Genomic DNA, 19,574 nt, shown 5'->3' with positions numbered 1-19,574 from the left:
TTAAACAACTTTCCAATTTACTTTTATCATTTAATTTGCTTCCTTCTATTGTTATCCTTTGCAAAAGGTTTATCTATATTATATATATTATATATTAGTTTCACCTTTTAAGTTGCATTAGTGAAATAAATGAACTTTTGCACAATATTCTAATTTTTCAAGTTTCAACTGTATATATGCAGCCACCAATCAGCAGCTAGAACCTAAGTTCTTTGCTGCTCCTGAGCTTACCTAGATTTAAAGGAATACAAAATTAGGGGACTTTCACAAGGAGTGGAGTGCATCAAGAGCTACCACACACAGACGAATCCTGGATATGGGCTTCAAATGTCGTATTCCTCTTGTCAAGCCACTCCTGAACAACAAACAACGTCAGAAGCGTCTTTCCTGAGCTAAAGAAAAACGGACCTGGTCTGTTGCTCAGTGGTCCAAAGTCCTCTTTTCTGATGAGAGCAAATTCTGCATCTCATTTGGAAACCAAGGACCCAGAGTATGGAGGAAGAATGGAGAGGCACACACTGCCAGATGCTTGAATTCCAGTGTGAAGTTTCCACAGTCTGTGTTGATTTGGGGAGCCATGTCATCTGCTGGTGTTGGTCCACTGTGCTTCATTAAGCCCAGGGTCAACGCATCCGTCTACCAGGAGATTTTGGAGCACTTCATGCTTACTTCCGCAGGCGAGCTCTATGGGAATGCTGACTTCATTTTCTAGCAGGACTTGGCACCTGCCCACTCTGCAAAAAGCACCAAAACCTGGTTCAATGACCGTGGGATTACTGTGCTTGATTGGCCAGCAAACTCGCCTGACCTGAACCCCATAGAGAATCTATGGGGCATTTCCAAGAGAAAGAGGAGAGACATGAGACTGAACAATGTAGAAGAGCTGAAGGCCGCTATTCTAGCATCCTGGTCTTCCATAACACCTCAGCAGTGTCACAGGCTGATAGCTTCCATGCCACGCCGCATTGAGGCAGTAGTTGCTGCAAAAGGGGCCCAAACCAAGCTCTCTCTCCTCTTTGGCTCTCTCTCCTCTTTGGCTCTCTCTCCTCTTTGGCTCTCTCTCTCCCCTCTCTTTGACTCTTTCCCCCCCCTCTGGCTCTCTCCACCCCCCCTCTGGCTCTCTCCCCCCCTCTGGCTCTCTCCCCCCCCTCTGGCTCTCCCCCACCCCCCCCCCCCCCCTCTGGCTCTCCCCCCCCCCCCTCTTTGGCCCTTCTCACCCCCCTCTTTGGCTCTTCTCACCCACCTCTTTGGCTCTTCTCACCCCCTCTCCTGCTTCCTCTCTTGCTCTGTCTTCATTGAAAGCCTTTGCCTCTAGGTTCTAGCTGCTGATTGGTGGCTGCAACTTAAAAGGTGAAACTAATATATGAGATAGGTTCATTACATGCAAAGCAAGATAGTTCAAGCCATGATTTGTCATAATTGTGATGATTATGGCTTACAGCTCATGAAAACCCCAAATCCACAATCTCAGAAAATTAGAATATTGTGAAAAAGTGCAATATTCTAGGCTCAAAGTGTCCCACTCTAATCAGCTAATTAAGCCATAACACCTGCAAAGGATTCCTGAGCCTTTAAATGGTCTCTCAGTCTGGTTCAGTAGGAATCACAATCATGGGAAAGACTGGACAGTTGTGCAGAAAACCATCATTGACACCCTCCATAAGGAGGGAAAGCCTCAAAAGGTAATTGCAAAAGAAGTTGGATGTTCCCAAAGTGCTGTATCAAAGCACATTAATAGAAAGTTAAAGGGAAAAGTGTGGAAGAAAAAGGTGCACAAGCAGCAGGGATGACCGGAGCCTGGAGAGGATTGTCAGGAAAAGGCCATTCAAAAGTGTTGGGGACTTTCACAAGGAGTGGACTGATACTGGAGTCAGTGCATCAAGAGCTACCACACACAGACGGATCCTGGATATGGGCTTCAAATGTCGTATTCCTCTTGTCAAGCCACTCCTGAACAACAAACAACGTCAGAAGCGTCTTTCCTGAGCTAAAGAAAAACAGACCTGGTCTGTTGCTCAGTGGTCCAAAGTCCTCTTTTCTGATGAGAGCAAATTCTGCATCTCATTTGGAAACCAAGGACCCAGAGTATGGAGGAAGAATGGAGAGGCACACACTGCCAGATGCTTGAATTCCAGTGTGAAGTTTCCACAGTCTGTGTTGATTTGGGGAGCCATGTCATCTGCTGGTGTTGGTCCACTGTGCTTCATTAAGCCCAGGGTCAACGCAGCCGTCTACCAGGAGATTTTGGAGCACTTCATGCTTACTTCCGCAGGCGAGCTCTTTGGGGATGCTGACTTCATTTTCTAGCAGGACTTGGCACCTGCCCACTCTGCAAAAAGCACCAAAACCTGGTTCAATGACTGTGGGATTACTGTGCTTGATTGGCCAGCAAACTCGCCTGACCTGAACCCCATAGAGAATCTATGGGGCATTTCCAAGAGAAAGAGGAGAGACATGAGACTGAACAATGTAGAAGAGCTGAAGGCCGCTATTCTAGCATCCTGGTCTTCCATAACACCTCAGCAGTGTCACAGGCTGATAGCTTCCATGCCACGCCGCATTGAGGCAGTAGTTGCTGCAGAAGGGACCCAAACCAAGTACTGAGTACATACAGTATGCATGCTTATACTTTTCAGAGGTCCGATATTGTTCTATGTACAATCCTTGTTTTATTGATTGCATGTAATATTCTAATTTTCTGAGATTGTGGATTTGGGTTTTTCATGAGCTGTAAGCCATAATCATCACAATTATGACAAATCACGGCTTGAACTATCTTGCTTTGCATGTAATGAGTCTATCTCATATATTAGTTTCACCTTTTAAGTTGCATTAGTGAAATAAATGAACTTTTGCACGATATTCTAATTTTTCGAATTTCACCTGTATACTGATTGTCATTGACTCACCCATGTGTTCAAATTAGAAACCAGTAGTGCATTGCTGCTCCTTCAACAAATGATACCAAGAGAAGGAAGTAAATTTGATAATAGAAGTAAACTGGAATGTTGTTTAAAATCGTATGTTCTACCTAAATCATGAAAGAAAATGTGGGGGTTTTATGTCCCTATAAAAGAAGCTACAAACACAATAGACATTTGCATACCTAGACTACAAGCAACATTGCTATAAAATTCCATATTATTTTAATTGCTTTGACATTTGATATCTATTCAGTTATATAAAAATAGAACTTTTAAAAAGGTTAAGATTAAAATGAAGACACTTATTTTGTACATTCAGTAACCAGGCTGACAGCAAGTACATTAGCATCTGTTTAAATGAAAGGGAGTTTAATGAATCACTGACTTTGCATTTGAATGTAAGTTAATTAATTTCTTACTTTGATTATTCTGCATCTCATAATAATGAATAGGGTTTCAACATGGAAAGACAGCTCTAACATTAGCTTGTGTTATTCCATGGCAGGTCACTTATTATTCCTACTGCAATTCAAAAATTAGAGTTTCTATTCAAGTTAATTTAAGGTTTTATTACACAGATATTTGTAAGGGTAAAAGCAGGATTATCAAAAGATGTTAGTCTTCAAGTGTAGTTCATTGGCCAGGAATTCATGATTTTCTTCTTAAATGGAAAGAGTACACAGCTGCATTCATTACTTTTGGGAAATAAGAACCTGGCCACCAGAAGGAGGCAACGACACCCTGGCCAAAGGCTTAAATACTCCTCCCACTCCCATCATCCCCCAGTCATTCTTTGCCTTTCGTCCCAGGAGGTTGGCAGAGACGTGTTTTTTGTCTCTTATGGAGGGTAGTACTCTTCGGCATGGGACAGGAGTTTTAAGTAGTCCTGTCAGTCTCTCAGTGAGGGCCTGGATGAAAGTTAGAGTCCGGAGATGCAGGGAGAGTCTTTCTGCGAAAACCATCCTGACTCATATTTACAGCTCCTCAAGCAATCGGTGTTGTCGAACTTCGATCCGTTGCCTGCTTTCTTCTCTCAAGTCCATGGCGGAGGCGATGCCACTATTCGTCACACTTGTAAGGCCGTGTTCCTGTTCCACAGCGTAGATTGCGGTAAGATTGTTTCATTTTACTTTATCAATGTACTGTAATGTGGGTTTGAACCTAGGAAAAGCTCATGCTTTCTGATCTGACATTTGCTTGTGGTGTCAGCTACCCTTCCAATGCGGAAGTTTAAATGGTGGTTAGCTGTCTGGCTTGCGCCTCAAGGGTTGTTGGTTCATGCCCAGCTGCTGGCGCTGGATGTCCAATTTCTGGTGCGCCTTATGGTTGCTTTCCCCTGGTCAGCTTGCCAGTGTTCCCGTGGATTCCCTTTATTTTTCCCTTTATTTTATCCCGTGGATTTTTATTTTATTTTCCTATTTTAAAGGGACAGTCAACACTAAAATTGTTATTGTTTAAAAAGATAGACAACGCCTTTACTACCCATTCCCCGGCTTTGCATAACCAACATTGTTATATTAATATACTTTATAACATTTAAACCTCTACATTTCTGCCTGTTTCTAAGCCACTACAGACAACCTCTTAATCACATGCTTTTTTATTAGCTTTTCACAACAGGAGACTACTAGTTCATGTGAGCCATATAGAAAACATTGTACTCTCTCCCGTGGATTTATTTAAGAGTCAGCACAACACAACACTAATTGGCTACAATGCAAGTCAATAGATAATAAATAAAAAAGTCATGTGCTCAGGGGGCTGTCAGAAGATCCTTAGATATAAGGTGCAGGGAGAGTCTTTCTGCGAAACCATCCCGACTCATGTTAACACCTCCTCAAGCAATCGGCGGGGGCGATGCTACTATCTGTCACACATGAAAGGTCGTGTTCCTGTTCCACGGCGTAGATTCCGGTAAGATCATTTCATTTAACTTTATTCATCAATGTACTGTAATGTGAATGTTTTCCCGAGAGGCTACCACCTTGCGGGTCTAATGTCATAAGGGTCTCAGTGAGTCTCTTTTAGTATCTTGGAATAGAGGATTAATATCTCCTGAGGGGGGTTATTGAACAGGGGGGTTTATAATCATGTTTGTTATGTGATTCAACCTGCTTATGTGTAATGTTTATGGGCTTGTGGTTTGGAACATTGAGGCCTTTGGAAGTGACGCAGCTTTTTGGTTGGGCGCGCTTTTTTTTTTGGACTGTACGGTTCACCTTGTGTCGGGTGTGGTTACGTTCCGTTTTCCATTTCCGCATTCCCAACCGTGTGGTGAAGGAAATATTCTAGTCCGCAGGGGTCTGGTCATAGGAGGTGGTGAGTGCCCCAGCCATTGTGGGTGTCAGGTGCCGTTTTTGTTTTACTACTTTAGTCCATATTTATATATCCTCTACCAGTTATGGAGTATTCTGATGCTGAGACTGTGCTAATTTCTGATTCAGTTATGGAAGATTCTGATACTCAGACTATTTTGATTTCAGATTCTGTGTCCGTTGACGAATCCGGACTGGCCTCGTTGACACATGTCAACCAGTTTTGTTCTGTATTCCATTTAAGAGTGCCTTTTTCCTCGGGCTCGGGAATCAAGGGACAGCCATCCGCCTCTGGGGGTCCTGTCCTCGGAGAGGCGAGTTCCTTACCAATTCATACTTCTACACATGCTGGTAACCCAGTTTCTGATTCCTCCATGTAGGGTGGCGTGTTCCCCACCAGAGGTTGCAGCACGTCTTCGCTTCCACATAATGTTGGCGATTGTTCGTCTGCAGAGTCCAGACATTTATTTTAGAATGTGCTCGTGCCCTATTGTCCCGGGCCTTTCCGCCTTGGGGAGGGCCTCTACAGTTCCCTGTGGGTGTAACTGTTCCCGAGTGTTGTGCCTTTCGTTACAGGATTGCACGCCTTCGCGTATTGCTCAGACATGTTTTTTAGTTATTGAATGACCCTATCGTTACCAGATACAGGGATTTTCAGTCTGCTAATTCGAATGGTGCACCTCATTAGACATGTGAAATCTCCTGATTGTCATTTGATTGAGATCTTTCCCAGTTTTTTGAGAGATAGGGCTCCGTTTGGCTGGTCCTGGGGACAGGCCAGTGTCTTTTTGAGCGTTAACCTCCAGGTTGCATTATATTTTATTTATATCCGATGGGATGTCTTTTATTTGGTTTTGTTTCCTTCGGGAACCTTCTGGGATAGATACTCTTTGTTCTTCTTCGGAAGCTGTTTTGGACACGTTAGTCCTATGTTATAATGTCTGTTTTCTTTTTTTTCCCCTATGAGGAAATTTTTTTGCAGCTTTCTGGTTAGGACCCTAAGTTCAGGCTGGTCCTGTTGGGTTCGTTCGGTCTTGTGGCTGTTCAGACACGTGGCGCTGTTCTGCTTGGCTGTTATGGTAGAAGAGCCGATTGCTCAGGTTATCATTGGTTTTCATGTTCAACTAAGTATTCGGGTCAGGTGAGTTTTTTCCGTTGTGTCACTCTATCTGACATCTGATATCTTCACAACATAGTGTTTCCAACTCCATGCGGTGGAGGGCTTAGCGCCCCATTGCCACAGTTTGAGCGGTTTGTCCTTAGATTTTAGGGCTCTGAATTGTCCTTGTGGGCCTGATCCAACAGCTTGTATCAGATAAGGCTGTCTAGCTTGAGGAGGGTTTTCAGTTTGAAACCAGTGCAGTTCTTGGCACCTTGCAATTGTGCGCATACGCTATTTATAGTGTATCTAGATACAGCTCTTACTCTTGACGTGTACTGTCTGTTTGAGTGATGAGACCTTTGCGTCTGCTTCCATTGTCCCAGGGTGAGTTGGATCTCCTTTTGTATTCCAGGTGATGGTTGATCCCTGTGGCGACTTTGTTTAGCTTGGGGTTAACCGAAGCTGGGAAGGCTTTGCGTCTGTCTCTTCCCTGTGCCCTCTGCTGGTGTGGAAGTGATGGGGAGACTAGTTCTTCTAGAAGTTTTTTTTTACCTTAAGGTATCCCTTATGTTGTCCTGAAGCCTTGAGAAGTCTCTTCATAGGACTTTCTAGCCTTGCTCCTTAGAGCGTTGGACTTGGCTAGGGGTGGTTCCTTCCTTTGCTCTGGGCTTTCAAGTTCTTTTCGCTTTCCGGATTCTCTGGATATGCATTCATATCCCTGGTGTCTGGCTTTTTGGTCAGATGGGGTTTTTAGTTCTAGGGTAAGGTTGCCTGAACTATTAGGTGCCCGGACCTGTTTTTCTTCCTGAGACTTCCGATTGCTGAGGCTTCGGGCCTTTTTCCTGACCCAGTCTTGGGTTGTTTGAGTCTTGGATCTCAGGGCTGGTCGGGGGTTCCACGGTAGTGGGAATTTGGGCTATGTCCTTGCTCCATCTATCTGACCTGGTCATGTTGACAAGGTTTTTTGGAGTATTTATTACTCTTTGCAACAGAGCAGCCCAGGTGCTTTAGGGTTAGCTTTGTGACTTGCGCCTCAAGGGTTGTTGGTTCATACCCAGCTGCTGGCGCTAGATGTCCATTTCTGGTGCGCCTTATGGTTGCATTCCCTTGGTCAGCTTGCCAGTGTAACCCGTGGATTCCCGGCTCTGCAGGCGAATGGGTTGGCTGTGTCTCTGCTTGGCAAGCCACTTGTAGGTTGGTCATTTTCTAGAACATTCGTGTTGGGGATTTATCTTCCCATTAGCTGGTGGCTTCGGGCCTTGAGGACAGTTGTTGCCTTTCTGGCCTCATCCCTTTTCTTTAGGGGATATTCTCCTCCCTATGGAGATGGAGTTGTTTATTGGGGCTTCTTCTGGTTGGGAGGTGGAAAGGGGGTTCCCCCTGGGGTCTTGCTGGCTCAAAGTCAGACTTGTGGGGCCTTTTTTTTGTTAGATCCTTAGGTCTATGGTCCTATCGTCTGTTTCGGGTTGTACCTGTACTCTGTGGGGATGGCTGTGCTATCCTTACGCTCGTTCCTGTACCAGTTTCAGGATTCTTCTGTTCCCCGGTTAGGGATCCCTGAGGCTGGATTGGTCCAGCTGAGTAGGGGACTGCAAGTCAGGATGGCCGAGCAGTCTAAGGCGCTGTGTTCAGGTTGCACTCTCCGCTGGATGTGCAGACTTGTTGAGTCTATCCTGTTAGCTCAGTCTGCTAGGATATGGATTTCCTTTTCAACTTGCTCCTTTGCTTTTAGGAGGGAGTTTCCTCTTCCTTCGGGCTCTGAAGGTATACTCTCCTTGATTGAGGTTTTGTGTCCCTTTTTTAGTGACCTGTGTGTGGGTCTGGCTCACTATTGGAGGTGTTCTTTTTTGGAGGGGACCTTTCAGTTTCCTCCGTTCTCCTTGCCTTGTCCCCTTGGGGTTTTTGGCTGATGTTCCCTTCATTAGTGGGGGGTGACTTGGTTGGGGACCGTCTTTTGGGCGACGGTGTCTCCTGGAGTACTGTTGCCTCAGTCGAGTCCGTTTTTCGGTCTCTAGTTTGGCTTCTGGACTAGCTGTGAGTCATTGTCCTTGGGGCTTTTCCTTTCAAAGATTTTCTCGACTTTGGACTAAGCAGGCTTTTTTATTGGGTAGAGGTTCAGGCCTGGTGCCCTCAGTATGGGCCTCCTATTGTACCCTCCTGTCTTGGCATTCAGTGTCCTCTATAAATTGGGTATTGTTTTCCCAAAAGTAATGAATGCAGCTGTGGACTCTTTCCATTTAAGAAGAAAAGCATAAATTATGCTTACCTGATAATTTCCTTTTCTTTTACAAAGATATGACGAGTCCACGGATTTCATCCTTACTTGTGGGATATTAACCTCCTGCTAACAGGAAGTGGCAAAGAGCACCACAGCAGAGCTGTATATATAGCCCCTCCCTTCCCTTCCACCTCCAGTCATTCTCTTTGCCTGTGTTATACTAGGAAGACATGGTAAAGTGAGGTGTTAGTTTTAGTTTCTTCAATCAAGAAGTTTTTTATTTTAAATGGTACCGGTGCGTACTATTTTCCTCAGAGGGATATCGAAGAAGATTTCTGCCCTGAGGTTTGATGGCTGGCATTCTTTCCCTGTATGGGAATGGGGTAAGCAGTAAAACCTTTTTAATAAGAGGGGTATTACTGGAGTCCCTATATTATATTTATCATTAATGATATTTGGGCATTATGTGACATGGGAGACAATGTGAAAAACAATGTTTTATGTTTTTTATTTTTGGCACTTAAAACTTGTTGGTTTTATGTTGGAGGGTTGTATTTTGTGTGTACTTTTATTTTGGTGCTAAACCGCATTCCCATGCGGTGTTGTTTGGGCCTACTGTGACTTTTGACCTTAAGGGGCGGAGCTTATTTTCGCACGCTCAGATGCTATCTATATTTTGACTAGATGATGATATAAGTACTTCTAAAGCCTTATTTCTGCTTCTGGGTGCAGTAATTTTTGGATTAACCAACGATATTAGTTACATTTGGGAATAATTTAACGTTTTTTGAGCATTTTGGACAAATTGTTTACTTTTTCTTTTCTTAAAGGCACAGTACACATTTTTTCTTATGTTTATTTTTTGCTATAAATAAGTGTTTAAACAACTTTTGTGGTATTACTAGTCTGTTCAACATGTCTGATATTGAGTTTTCTCATTGTTCTATGTGTTTAGAAGCTATTGTGCAACCCCCTCTAACATTGTATAACTTTTGTACTGAAAGGGCCTTACAATGTAAAAAGCATATTTTAAATAAGGAAAGTGTGCCTAAGGATGATCCTCAGTCTGAAGAGAATCAGGATATGCCATCCAATTCTCCCCAAGTGTCACAACCGTTAACGCCCACACAAGCGACGCCTAGTACTTCTAGTGCGTCTAATTCCTTTACTCTGCAGGAGATGGCTGCAGTTATGTCAACTACCCTTACAGAGATATTGTCTAAATTACCAGTGTTGCAGGGTAAACGCAGTAGGTCAAGTATTAATGTAAATGCTGAATCCTCTGATGCTTTATTAGCTATTTCCGATGTTCCCTCACAGTGCTCTGAGTTGGGAATCAGGGAATTACTGTCTGAGGGTGAAATTTCTGATTCAGGGAATGTTTTGCCTCAGACAGATTCGGATGCTATGTCATTTAAATTTAAGCTTGAACACCTCCGCTTGTTGCTTAGGGAGGTTTTAGCGACTCTGGATGATTGTGATCCTATTGTAATTCCTCCAGAGAAATTGTGTAAAATGGATAAATATTTGGAAGTTCCTACTTACACTGATCTTTTTCCGGTTCCTAAGAGAATTTCGGATATTATTTATAAGGAATGGGATAGACCAGGTATATAGTTTTCTCCCTCTCCTAATTTTAAGAAAATGTTTCCTATATCAGATACCATTCGGGACTCATGGCAAAAGGTCCCTAAGGTAGAGGGAGCTATATCTTCCCTAGCTAAGCGTACTTCTCTTCCCATTGAGGATAGTTGTGCTTTCAAGGACCCTATGGATAAGAAATCAGAGGGTCTACTAAAGAAATTATTTGTTAGTCAGGGATTTCTTTTACAACCTACGGCTTGCATTGTTCCAGTAACTACTGCAGCAGCTTTTTGGTTTGAGGCTCTAGAAGAGTCTCTTAAGGTTGAGACTCCATTAGATGACATTTTAGATAGAATTAAGGCTCTTAAGATAGCTAATTCTTTATTACTGATGCCGCTTTTCAAATTGATAAATTAGCGTAAAAAATGCATGATTTGCTATTTTAGCACGTAGAGCATTGTTGCTCAAATCTTGGTCTGCTGATGTGTCATCAAAACATAAGCTTTTAGCTATTCCCTTTAAAGGTAAGACCCTTTTTGGGCTAGAATTGAAGGAAATCATTTCTGATATTACAGGAGGTAAAGGCCATGCCCTACCTCAGGATAAGTTGGTTAAAATGAGGGGTAAACAGAATAATTTTCATTCCTTTCGGAACTTTAAAGGAGGACCCCCCCCCGCTTCTTCTTCTTCCACAAAGCAGGAAGGGTATTTTACCCAATCAAAGTCAGTCTGGAGACCCAATCAAAACTGGAATAAGTGTAAACAATCCAAAAAACCCACTGCCGGTCCTAATTCAGCATGAAGGGGTGGCCCCCGATCCGGGACCGGATCTAGTAGGGGGCAGACTCTCTTTCTTTGCTCAGGCTTGGGCAAGAGATGTTCAGGATTCCTGGGCACTAGAAATAGGGACACACGGTTATCAATTAGAATTCAAGGATTTTCTCCCAAGAGGGAGATTTCATCTTTCAACATTATCTGCAAACCAGATAAAAAGAGAGGCGTTCTTATGCTGTGTAAAAGACCTTTTTACTATGGGAGTAATCTGTCTGGTTCCAAAATTGGAACAGGGACAGGGGTTTTAGTCAAAGCTATTTGTGGTTCCCAAAAAAGAGGGAACGTTCAGACCCAATTTAGACCTAAAGTGTCTAAACAAATTTCTAAGAGTTCCATCATTCAAGATGGAGACAATTCGAACGATTTTGCCAATGATCCAGGAGGGTCAATATATGACTAACGTGGATTTGAAGGATGCTTACCTTCATATTACAATCCACAAGGATCATCATCGGTTTCTAAGGTTTGCTTTCTTGGACAAACATTATCAGTTTGTGGCTCTTCCTTTCGGGTTGGCCACAGCACTCAGAATCTTCACGAAGGTTCTAGGGCCTCTTTTGGCGGTTCACAGACCGCAAGGGATAGCGGTGGTGCCCTATCTGGACGATATTCTGATTCGGGCATTATCATATCATCTGACAAAATCTCACACGGACATAGTATTGTCTTTTCTGAGAACTCACGGCTGGAAGATGAACATACAGAAGAGTTCTCTTGTCCCACAGACAAGGATTCCTTTCTTGGGAACTCTGATAGACTCGGTATCCATGAAAGTATTTCTGACGGATGTCAGAAAATCAAAGATTCTGAATACTAGCCCTGCACTTCAGTCCATTCCTTGGACATCAGTGGCTCAGTGTATGGAGGTAATTGGATTAATGGTAGCGACAATGGACATCGTTCTGTTTGCTCGCTTTCATCTCAGACCACTGCAACTGTGTATGCTCGGTCAGTAGAATGGGGATTATGCAGATTTATCTCCTCAAATAAATCTGGATCAAGAGACCAGAAACTCTCTTCTTTGGTGGTTGTCGCCGGATCATCTGTCCCAGGGGACTTGTTTCCGCAGACCCTCGTGGGTGATAGTGACAACAGATGCCAGCCTTCTGGGCTGGGGTGCAGTTTGGAATTCCCTGAAGGCTCAGGGTGTTTGGGCTCAAGTGGAGTCTCTACTTCCAATCAATATTCTGGAACTGAGGGCAATATTCAATGCGCTTCAGGCGTTTCCTCTCCTCCCACGTGTGATTGGTCGAATCAAACAGGAGAGAGCTTCAGTGATCCTGATAGCTCCTGCATGGCCACGCAGGACTTGATATGCGGATCTAGTGGACATGTCCTCTCTGCCTCCGTGGAGACTTCCATTGAGACAGGACCTTCTCGTTCAAGGGCCTTTCCTACATCCAAATCTAATTTCTCTGCAGCTGACTGCGTGGAGATTAAACGCTTGATTTTATCGAAGCGAGGATTCTCTGATTCAGTCATCAATACTTTGATACAGGCTACAAAGCCTGTCACTAGAAAAATCTATCATAAGATATGGCGTAAATATCTTTATTGGTGTAAATCCAAGGGTTACTCATGGAGTAAGGTTAGGATTCCTAGGATTCTTTCTTTTCTCCAAGAAGGATTGGAGAAAGGGTTATCAGCGAGTTCCTTAAAGGGACAAATTTCAGCTTTGTCAATTCTGTTTCATAAACGTTTGGCAAATGTACCGGATGTTCAGTCTTTTTGTCAGGCTCTATCTAAAATTAAGCCTGTATTTAGACCAATTGCTCCTCCCTGGAGTTTGAATTTAGTTCTTCGAGTTCTTCAAGGGGTTCCGTTTAAACCTATGCATTCCATAGATATTAAACTATTATCTTGGAAAGTTTTGTTTCTGGTTGCTATTGCTTCTGCTCGAAGAGTTTCTGAGTTTTCAGCATTGCAGTATGATTTGCCTTATCTCATTTTTCATTCTGATAAGGTGGTTTTACGTACCAAACCTGGATTTCTTCCTAAGGTTGTTTCGAATAAGAATATTAATCAGGAAATTGTTGTTCCTTCCTTGTGTCCTAATCCTTCTTCTAAGAAGGAGCGTCTGTTACATAATTTGGACGTGGTCCATGCCTTAAAGTTTTACTTACAGGCAACTAAGGATTTCCGTCAGTCATCTTCATTATTCATTGTTTATTCTGGAAGGCGTAGGGGTCAGAAAGCTACGGCTACCTCTCTTTCTTTTTGGTTTAGAAGTATCATCTGCCTGGCATATGAGACTGCTGGACAGCAGCCTCCTGAAAGAATTACGGCTCATTCTACTAGGGCTGTGGCTTCCACATGGGCTTTTAGAAACGATGCTTCTGTTGAACAGATTTGTCAGGCTGCGACTTGGTCGTCCCTTTTCACTTTTTCCAAATTTTCCAAATTTGATACTTTTGCTTCTTCTGAGGCTATCTTTGGGAGAAAGGTTCTTCAAGCAGTGGTGCCTTCTGTTTAGGTCTCTGTCTTGTCCCTCCCTTTCATCCGTTGGTTTCCCACAATTAAGGATGAAATCCGTGGACTCGTCATATCTTTGTAAAAGAAAACTAAATGTATGCTTACCTGATTAATTACTTTCTTTTACGATATGATAAGTCCACGGCCCACCCTGTTATTTTAAGACAGATTTATTTTATTTTTTTGAAAACTTCAGTCACCTCTGCACCTTTTTACCCTTTCCTTTTCTCTTCCTATAACCTTCGGCCAAATGACTGGAGGTGGAGGGAAAGGGAGGGGCTATATATACAGCTCTGCTGTGGTGCTCTTTGCCACTTCCTGTAAGAAGGAAGTTAATATCCCACAAGTAAGGATGAAATCCGTGGACTCGTCATATCGTAAAAGAAATTAATTTATCAGGTAAGCATAAATTTAGTTTTCTTCTGATGGAAAGAGTCCACAGCTCGCCACCCGTAACTTATGTGGGGTGTCCTTTTATTCTTCTGGCACCTTTCACCCTGATATTTCTTCTACTGTTCCTTGTTCCTCTGCAGATTGACTGGGGGATGAGGGGAGTGGGAGGAGTATTTAAGACTTTGACTGGGGTTTCTTTGTCTCCTCCTGGTGACCAGGTTCTTATTTTCCAAAAGTAATAAATGCAGCTGTGGACTGTTTCTATCAGAAGAAAAGGAAATTATCAGGTAAGCATAATTTGTTTTTCGACTGACCCTTTTTAGGGGAAGTTTTGTGTGACATCATTTTAGAAATAACAAATAAGATTTTATATTACAAAGAAGCATCGTTTTCGGTTCAAAGTAAGTTTTCTGCTATTATTAAACATTATAAATATATGTTACAGTCAACACCCAGGAAAACTTTATCCTATACCTTAGATCCACAAAAAAAATACGCCTGCACCGCATCCCATCTTCAATACCACTAACGTTATGTGTCTAATCTTCGAAAGAACATAGTTTTCAGCGGTAGATATGGCCGCCAAACTCCCCCCACCGTTACGTAGGAGGCTTCTTCTTAAAGTCATCTGCCAATCAGAAACAAATCCTCGGCTAGATTCTTTACACGCGTTCACGGAGACACTTTCTATTTCTTATAGCGAGCGGACTAAAATTATAATGCGCATTAGCAATAGAACAGCGCCCCTGTGAACGAGGCTTCTATTGAAAAAGAAGAGGACGGCGGAGGAGGGGGAGGAGTTTGGCGGCCATGTCTACCGCTCAAAACTGTATGGACTTTCGATGATTAGACATATAACGTTAGTGGTATTGAAGATGGGATGCGGTGCAGGCGCATCTTTTTTTGTGGATCTAAGGTATGGGATAACGTTTTCCTGGGTGTTGACTGTCCCTTTAAGTTTAGTGACCAGCATGTGTCACTCCAGTGAGTCACGCTTGCACATTGGACTCAGCGAGCTGTTCAGCAACAGTTGTGATTGGGTTACCATCTTAAATGTCACTAGGAAAAAAAGTGTTGATTAAGGGGGGCTGGAGGGGGAATACAACGTAGAAAAAAAAAGGAGAAAAAATTAAAAAATATTCAGAAGTATTTTAAAAAAAAAAACATAAAAGTTTGTACATTTCACGACACAAACTATCAGTATATAAAAAGCAATCTCTTTAACTCTACTAACATTTATAGTTTTAATCATTCAGTTGTCCTCCATGAAATACAATTTCAGTGTGACCTTGAAGATAAACGGTTGGTCAATTCTGGTGTAAAAGTAGAGACTTCCTATTAGAGAATGGATGAGTTTATAATATTTTGACTCAGCTTAGTAGCATTTGTGACTACCCTTTAAATAGGATATAGCTGACTTCTCCCCCTTATGTTATCTATGCTCTTTATTATTTTGTACTCCAGGCAGCATAGACAGGGCCCCTTAATCTATTTTAGCTTTGAATAATTTAAACACTTTACCCTCTTGGAAATCACCAATAACACCACCAAATGACATCATCAGTGACACCATAAAGGTCATAAGAATGATATACAAAAGTATAATATTACTTCAGCGCAAGGTCTTCTCAACTACATTTAAAGTGTATCAAGATCTTTTTCCAAAAAATTGTATAAACATCTCTACAGTTTTATCTTTTATTTTTTTTATTTTTTTTTTAAATTTTACATTTTTAAAAAAAAAATTATTTGATGTGTTGTGCCGGTAATTATGTAATTGATGTTATATTTTGTAATGTGTGATGTAATTAATAATGTATTTGATTGTAGTGTGTGATTTCAGAAATGATACGTAATTGCCGAGCAATGTCATTGTTAATGTCACAAAAAACTCCATGGAGTTGAAAGTTTAAGGTCGGAATTCCTTGAAATCAAACGTTGGTATTAACTAAATGTTTAGACTTTTAGTTTCCTGATTTTTTTTTATTGACAAGCATATAATTAATGTATAAATACAACTTGAGAAAAGTCTGAATGTTATCCCTTGCGAGCTTATTTAGCAGTGCTGTTTGCAAAGTCTAGGGAAAGAAGTGGTATTTTCCTATTGCTTTTAGGTGTTAAACTTTATAGTCCATAGCAGACAGGCTGAATGTGATATGAATAAAATAAGTGTTGCGGTAAAGCCTGTAACTCTCGTTCTTAAGTAAACACCTTTGTCCGCAGCAGTGTGTGATTTACCAAGCTAACTGTATAGCAAGATAATCTGTTGCGGTATGAGCAATTGAAAATAACCAGAATATTATTTAGTAAAAAACGCTCACTCACCCAAAGTCCTTTTCAATGCAGGAGCTGTTTGTTTCTCTGCGTACTCTGACAATCACTTGTATCTTTAATGCTGATATTTCTCAGACATGGCAAATGTAACGCCGTTACACAACTTAAGTGTTGTAGATAAATAAACATAAAAGTTTGTATGGAGAGCGTATTTTTACTAGCTGCTGGTAGCGGGTATAGCCCAATGGAAACCGCTAGAAAAAAATTGGGGGTGACGAAGTGCTGTAAAGGCACAAAACATGTTGGATGTAAAACCACTATGCTGTTATGTTGACACTCTGGCTGTGGTATAGTTATTTTTCTTTGACTTAGTTACAGTCAAGTTTTACCTTTGATACAAATAAAGATACTTTTTATCCGAATTTATCTCGGTCTATTCACTGCTGGATATACCTCACTTCGGTGAACCTTTATTTATAGTTACTATATAACCCCATAGGATACAACAGATTTTAATATAAAGCACTGGAAACAAAAGATATGGGGTAGCCGTAACACAAAATTCTAGCTTTCTTGAAGCAGAAGGAAAGGGAGGAACTTTTACCCAGTCTTTTTTGGGGGCTGCTATTTTGTGATATTGAAAAAAATAAATTTGGATAATTAAATTTTTTTATCTTCCTTTTTTTTTAGATTAAGATGTCATGTCATTGAAAACAAGCCTACTACATTATTATTAAAAGAAACCAGTTTAAACAACTCTGCATCGAGCCATGACGATTTACATTTTAAGGTAATAAAGCACATTGTTTAACTTTTTTAAATTTTCATTAAAAAAACGTAATATAGTTGTGTTAAAGCGGGATTTATTATTATTTATTTCGGTTACTCAAATCCTGCACTGCCTACTTATTTACTAATGTTCTATTCTAGCTATACAAGGTAGATGCAAATTATACAAAAATAAACCGCATTTGTTTTGTATGATGATGAGAGTCCCTAGGGAATCTTTAACATGTGGGATATATTCCCCCCCCCCCCACTAGAAGGAGGCCAACAATACAAGAAGATTAATCCCTTCCAAACCCTCAGTTTGTTCTTGGTCTCACAGGAGTGAGATTGAAGATAGGCGTTCAAGGTACTTATTTATGGATTATTTTATGGGAGTTCAGCCCAATGTAAGACCCATTACCCACGGGAAGTATCATTCAAGAAGAATCAAGCGAAGGACCACAAGCACTCTGAATGATACAGGAGCATAGGAATACCGGGTTGTGTGTGCATAGTATCTCCCTATGGGATTTCAGCCATATAAACCCTCAGGTGTCGTGGGGACATGTCCCTTAGCCTCCTCCTCTGGGATCAAAGGTATTTCTTTTTCAGATCCTCTGCTTGTACATGTACAGCACTAGATTGGCTCTCTGCTTCATACAGCTACAGATATCTGAATGGTACACTCAGTGGAGGGGTGCTTATTTCAGGTAAGTCATTCCCAGCATTTACATAGACCACAGGCTATAAGTAGGTGCTTGTTGGTAAGTATACGATAGCCAGGGGACAGTTTCTTGCCCTTCCTTTTAGTCTGGCCACAGCTCTGTGAATCTTCACAAATGTGTTGAGAACATTGTTGGCTGTAATAAGAGCCCCTTATCTGGATGACATCCTAGTTCAGGCTCCTTCTCTGCCTCTAGCGGTTTCTCATACTCAAAGGCTCTTTTTCTTCCGTCACTGTCACAGTTGAAAGATAAGTGTTCTAAAGAGTTCCTTATCTCCAATGACAAGGGTGTCTTTTCTAGGAGTCATCACTGATTCAGTATCTATGTGCCTTTTCTCAACAGATTCTTGCAGAATCAAACTGCAGAAAACTTGCAATTCTTTTCAATGTTCTCTTTCTCCAACTGTAGCCCAATGCATGTATGTAGTGGGTCTTATGGTAGAGGTCTCAGATTCAGTTCGGTTTGCCCATTTTCACTTCTGTCCTCTACAGCTGTGTGTGCTCAAGCAGTGGACTACAAATTATGTCTGAGGGTCTCAAAGAGAGCACAGAGTTTGATCTGCTCTGGAGGCGAGGCCTTATGACTTCTCACTTGAACCACAAACTTCTACTGTATTGTGCCAGATCCAGGAATCTAAAGCCTCAAATGATAGACACCTTAGTGTATATTTGGAACTTTCCTCTAGCCTATCTGTTTCCCCATTTTTTCTTCCAAGAAATATTGCCCGAATCAAACAAGTCTACATCAGTAATACTGATAGCTCCAGCTTGGCCCTGCAGAACATGGTATGCAGATCTGGTTCAGATGCTCTCTTCTCCTCCATGGCTTCTTCCTCTCTTGTCTCAAGGGCCTCTTTCTTTCATGTAAGTGGCAAGAGTCCATGAGCTAATGACGTATGGGATACACATTCCCACCAGGAGGGGGTAAAGTTCCCCAAACCTCAAAATTCCTATAAAAACACATCCTACCTCACTCATACCTTAGTTTTACAAACTTTGACTTCTTTTGGAGATGGTGAAGCAAGTTGTGCTTGATTTTCTTCTGTGATAGGTGCTTCTAAGCATATTGAAGCCCAGTTCCTCTCAAAGTACAGTGTTTGTCTGAGGGGTGTGAAGGGAGTTTTGCCTAACAATGCCATGTTTTCACCAATGGAAAATCTATTCTAAGGCTCTCTGTAATCAGTCGCAGAGATTCATCTCTGCCTCCCTTTGCAGATCGACATTATACTCTACCATTACCTCTGCTGATATGTTTCAGTACTGGTTTGGCTGTCTGCTATATGTGGATGGTTGTCTTCTGGCAAGTATATATCATTTTTTTAAGACACTCTCAGCTATGTTTGGCACTTTATCTTATAAAGTTTTAAATGTATATTGTATATAATTTCCATGAGTCAGCTCTGTGTGTTTCCCTTTGCAGTCTAAACAGTTTCAGCTTGGGAATTGTTTATGTGAGTTTTAAGCTTGCCTAGGGTACCAGTTAATTTTATCTTGAAGTCTGTTTTCTAAAAAAATGTTGTGGACTTAGGCTCGCAATGACGCAGAATGTTAGCTTTTATTGCAAGATTTTTGGCACTAAGATTTTTGGCGTGAAGTCTGCCGTGACGCAAGACAAGTCATTTCTTGCGACTTTCTTGTTGCAAGTTTTTTTTGGGGTGAAGTTGCACCTGTTATGACGCTAGTCAGGTCATTCTTCTTTGGCGCCAAAAGTTTTTTGCTCTGCATTTGCGCCATTTTTGGTGCCTTATATTTGTTTTATAAGTCTCTCCCTCTTTTTGCTCTCTGCTCTCATTTGATCTTAGAGGGCTAGGTTGCTTGCTTTTTTTTTATTTTACTTTTGTATAAAAAAAAATTATCATAAGCATTTTTTCCCATTCCTGAAAATGCTATTTGAGGCAATTGGATATTTTGTTTAAATGTTATTTTTTCTTTTTTGTTACATTTTGCAAGATGTCTCAGACTGATC

The 19,574-nt window shown here is 41.6% G+C and overlaps 1 protein-coding gene across 1 annotated transcript in view; it reads left to right on the top strand.

Annotated features, from left to right (window-relative positions):
* MOSPD2 (motile sperm domain containing 2) overlaps positions 1-19,574 on the top strand; it is a gene marked incomplete at its 5' end in the record, with an annotated part of 341,430 nt that overhangs the window by 267,863 nt on the left and 53,993 nt on the right. The window contains 1 exon segment of the mRNA XM_053705212.1: positions 16,807-16,906. Coding sequence (XP_053561187.1) covers positions 16,807-16,906 — 100 coding nt within the window.

Source organism: Bombina bombina, chromosome 3, assembly GCF_027579735.1.
Source record: "Bombina bombina isolate aBomBom1 chromosome 3, aBomBom1.pri, whole genome shotgun sequence".
Classification (NCBI taxonomy): domain Eukaryota; kingdom Metazoa; phylum Chordata; class Amphibia; order Anura; family Bombinatoridae; genus Bombina; species Bombina bombina.
This window is presented reverse-complemented; position numbering and strand designations above follow the sequence as displayed.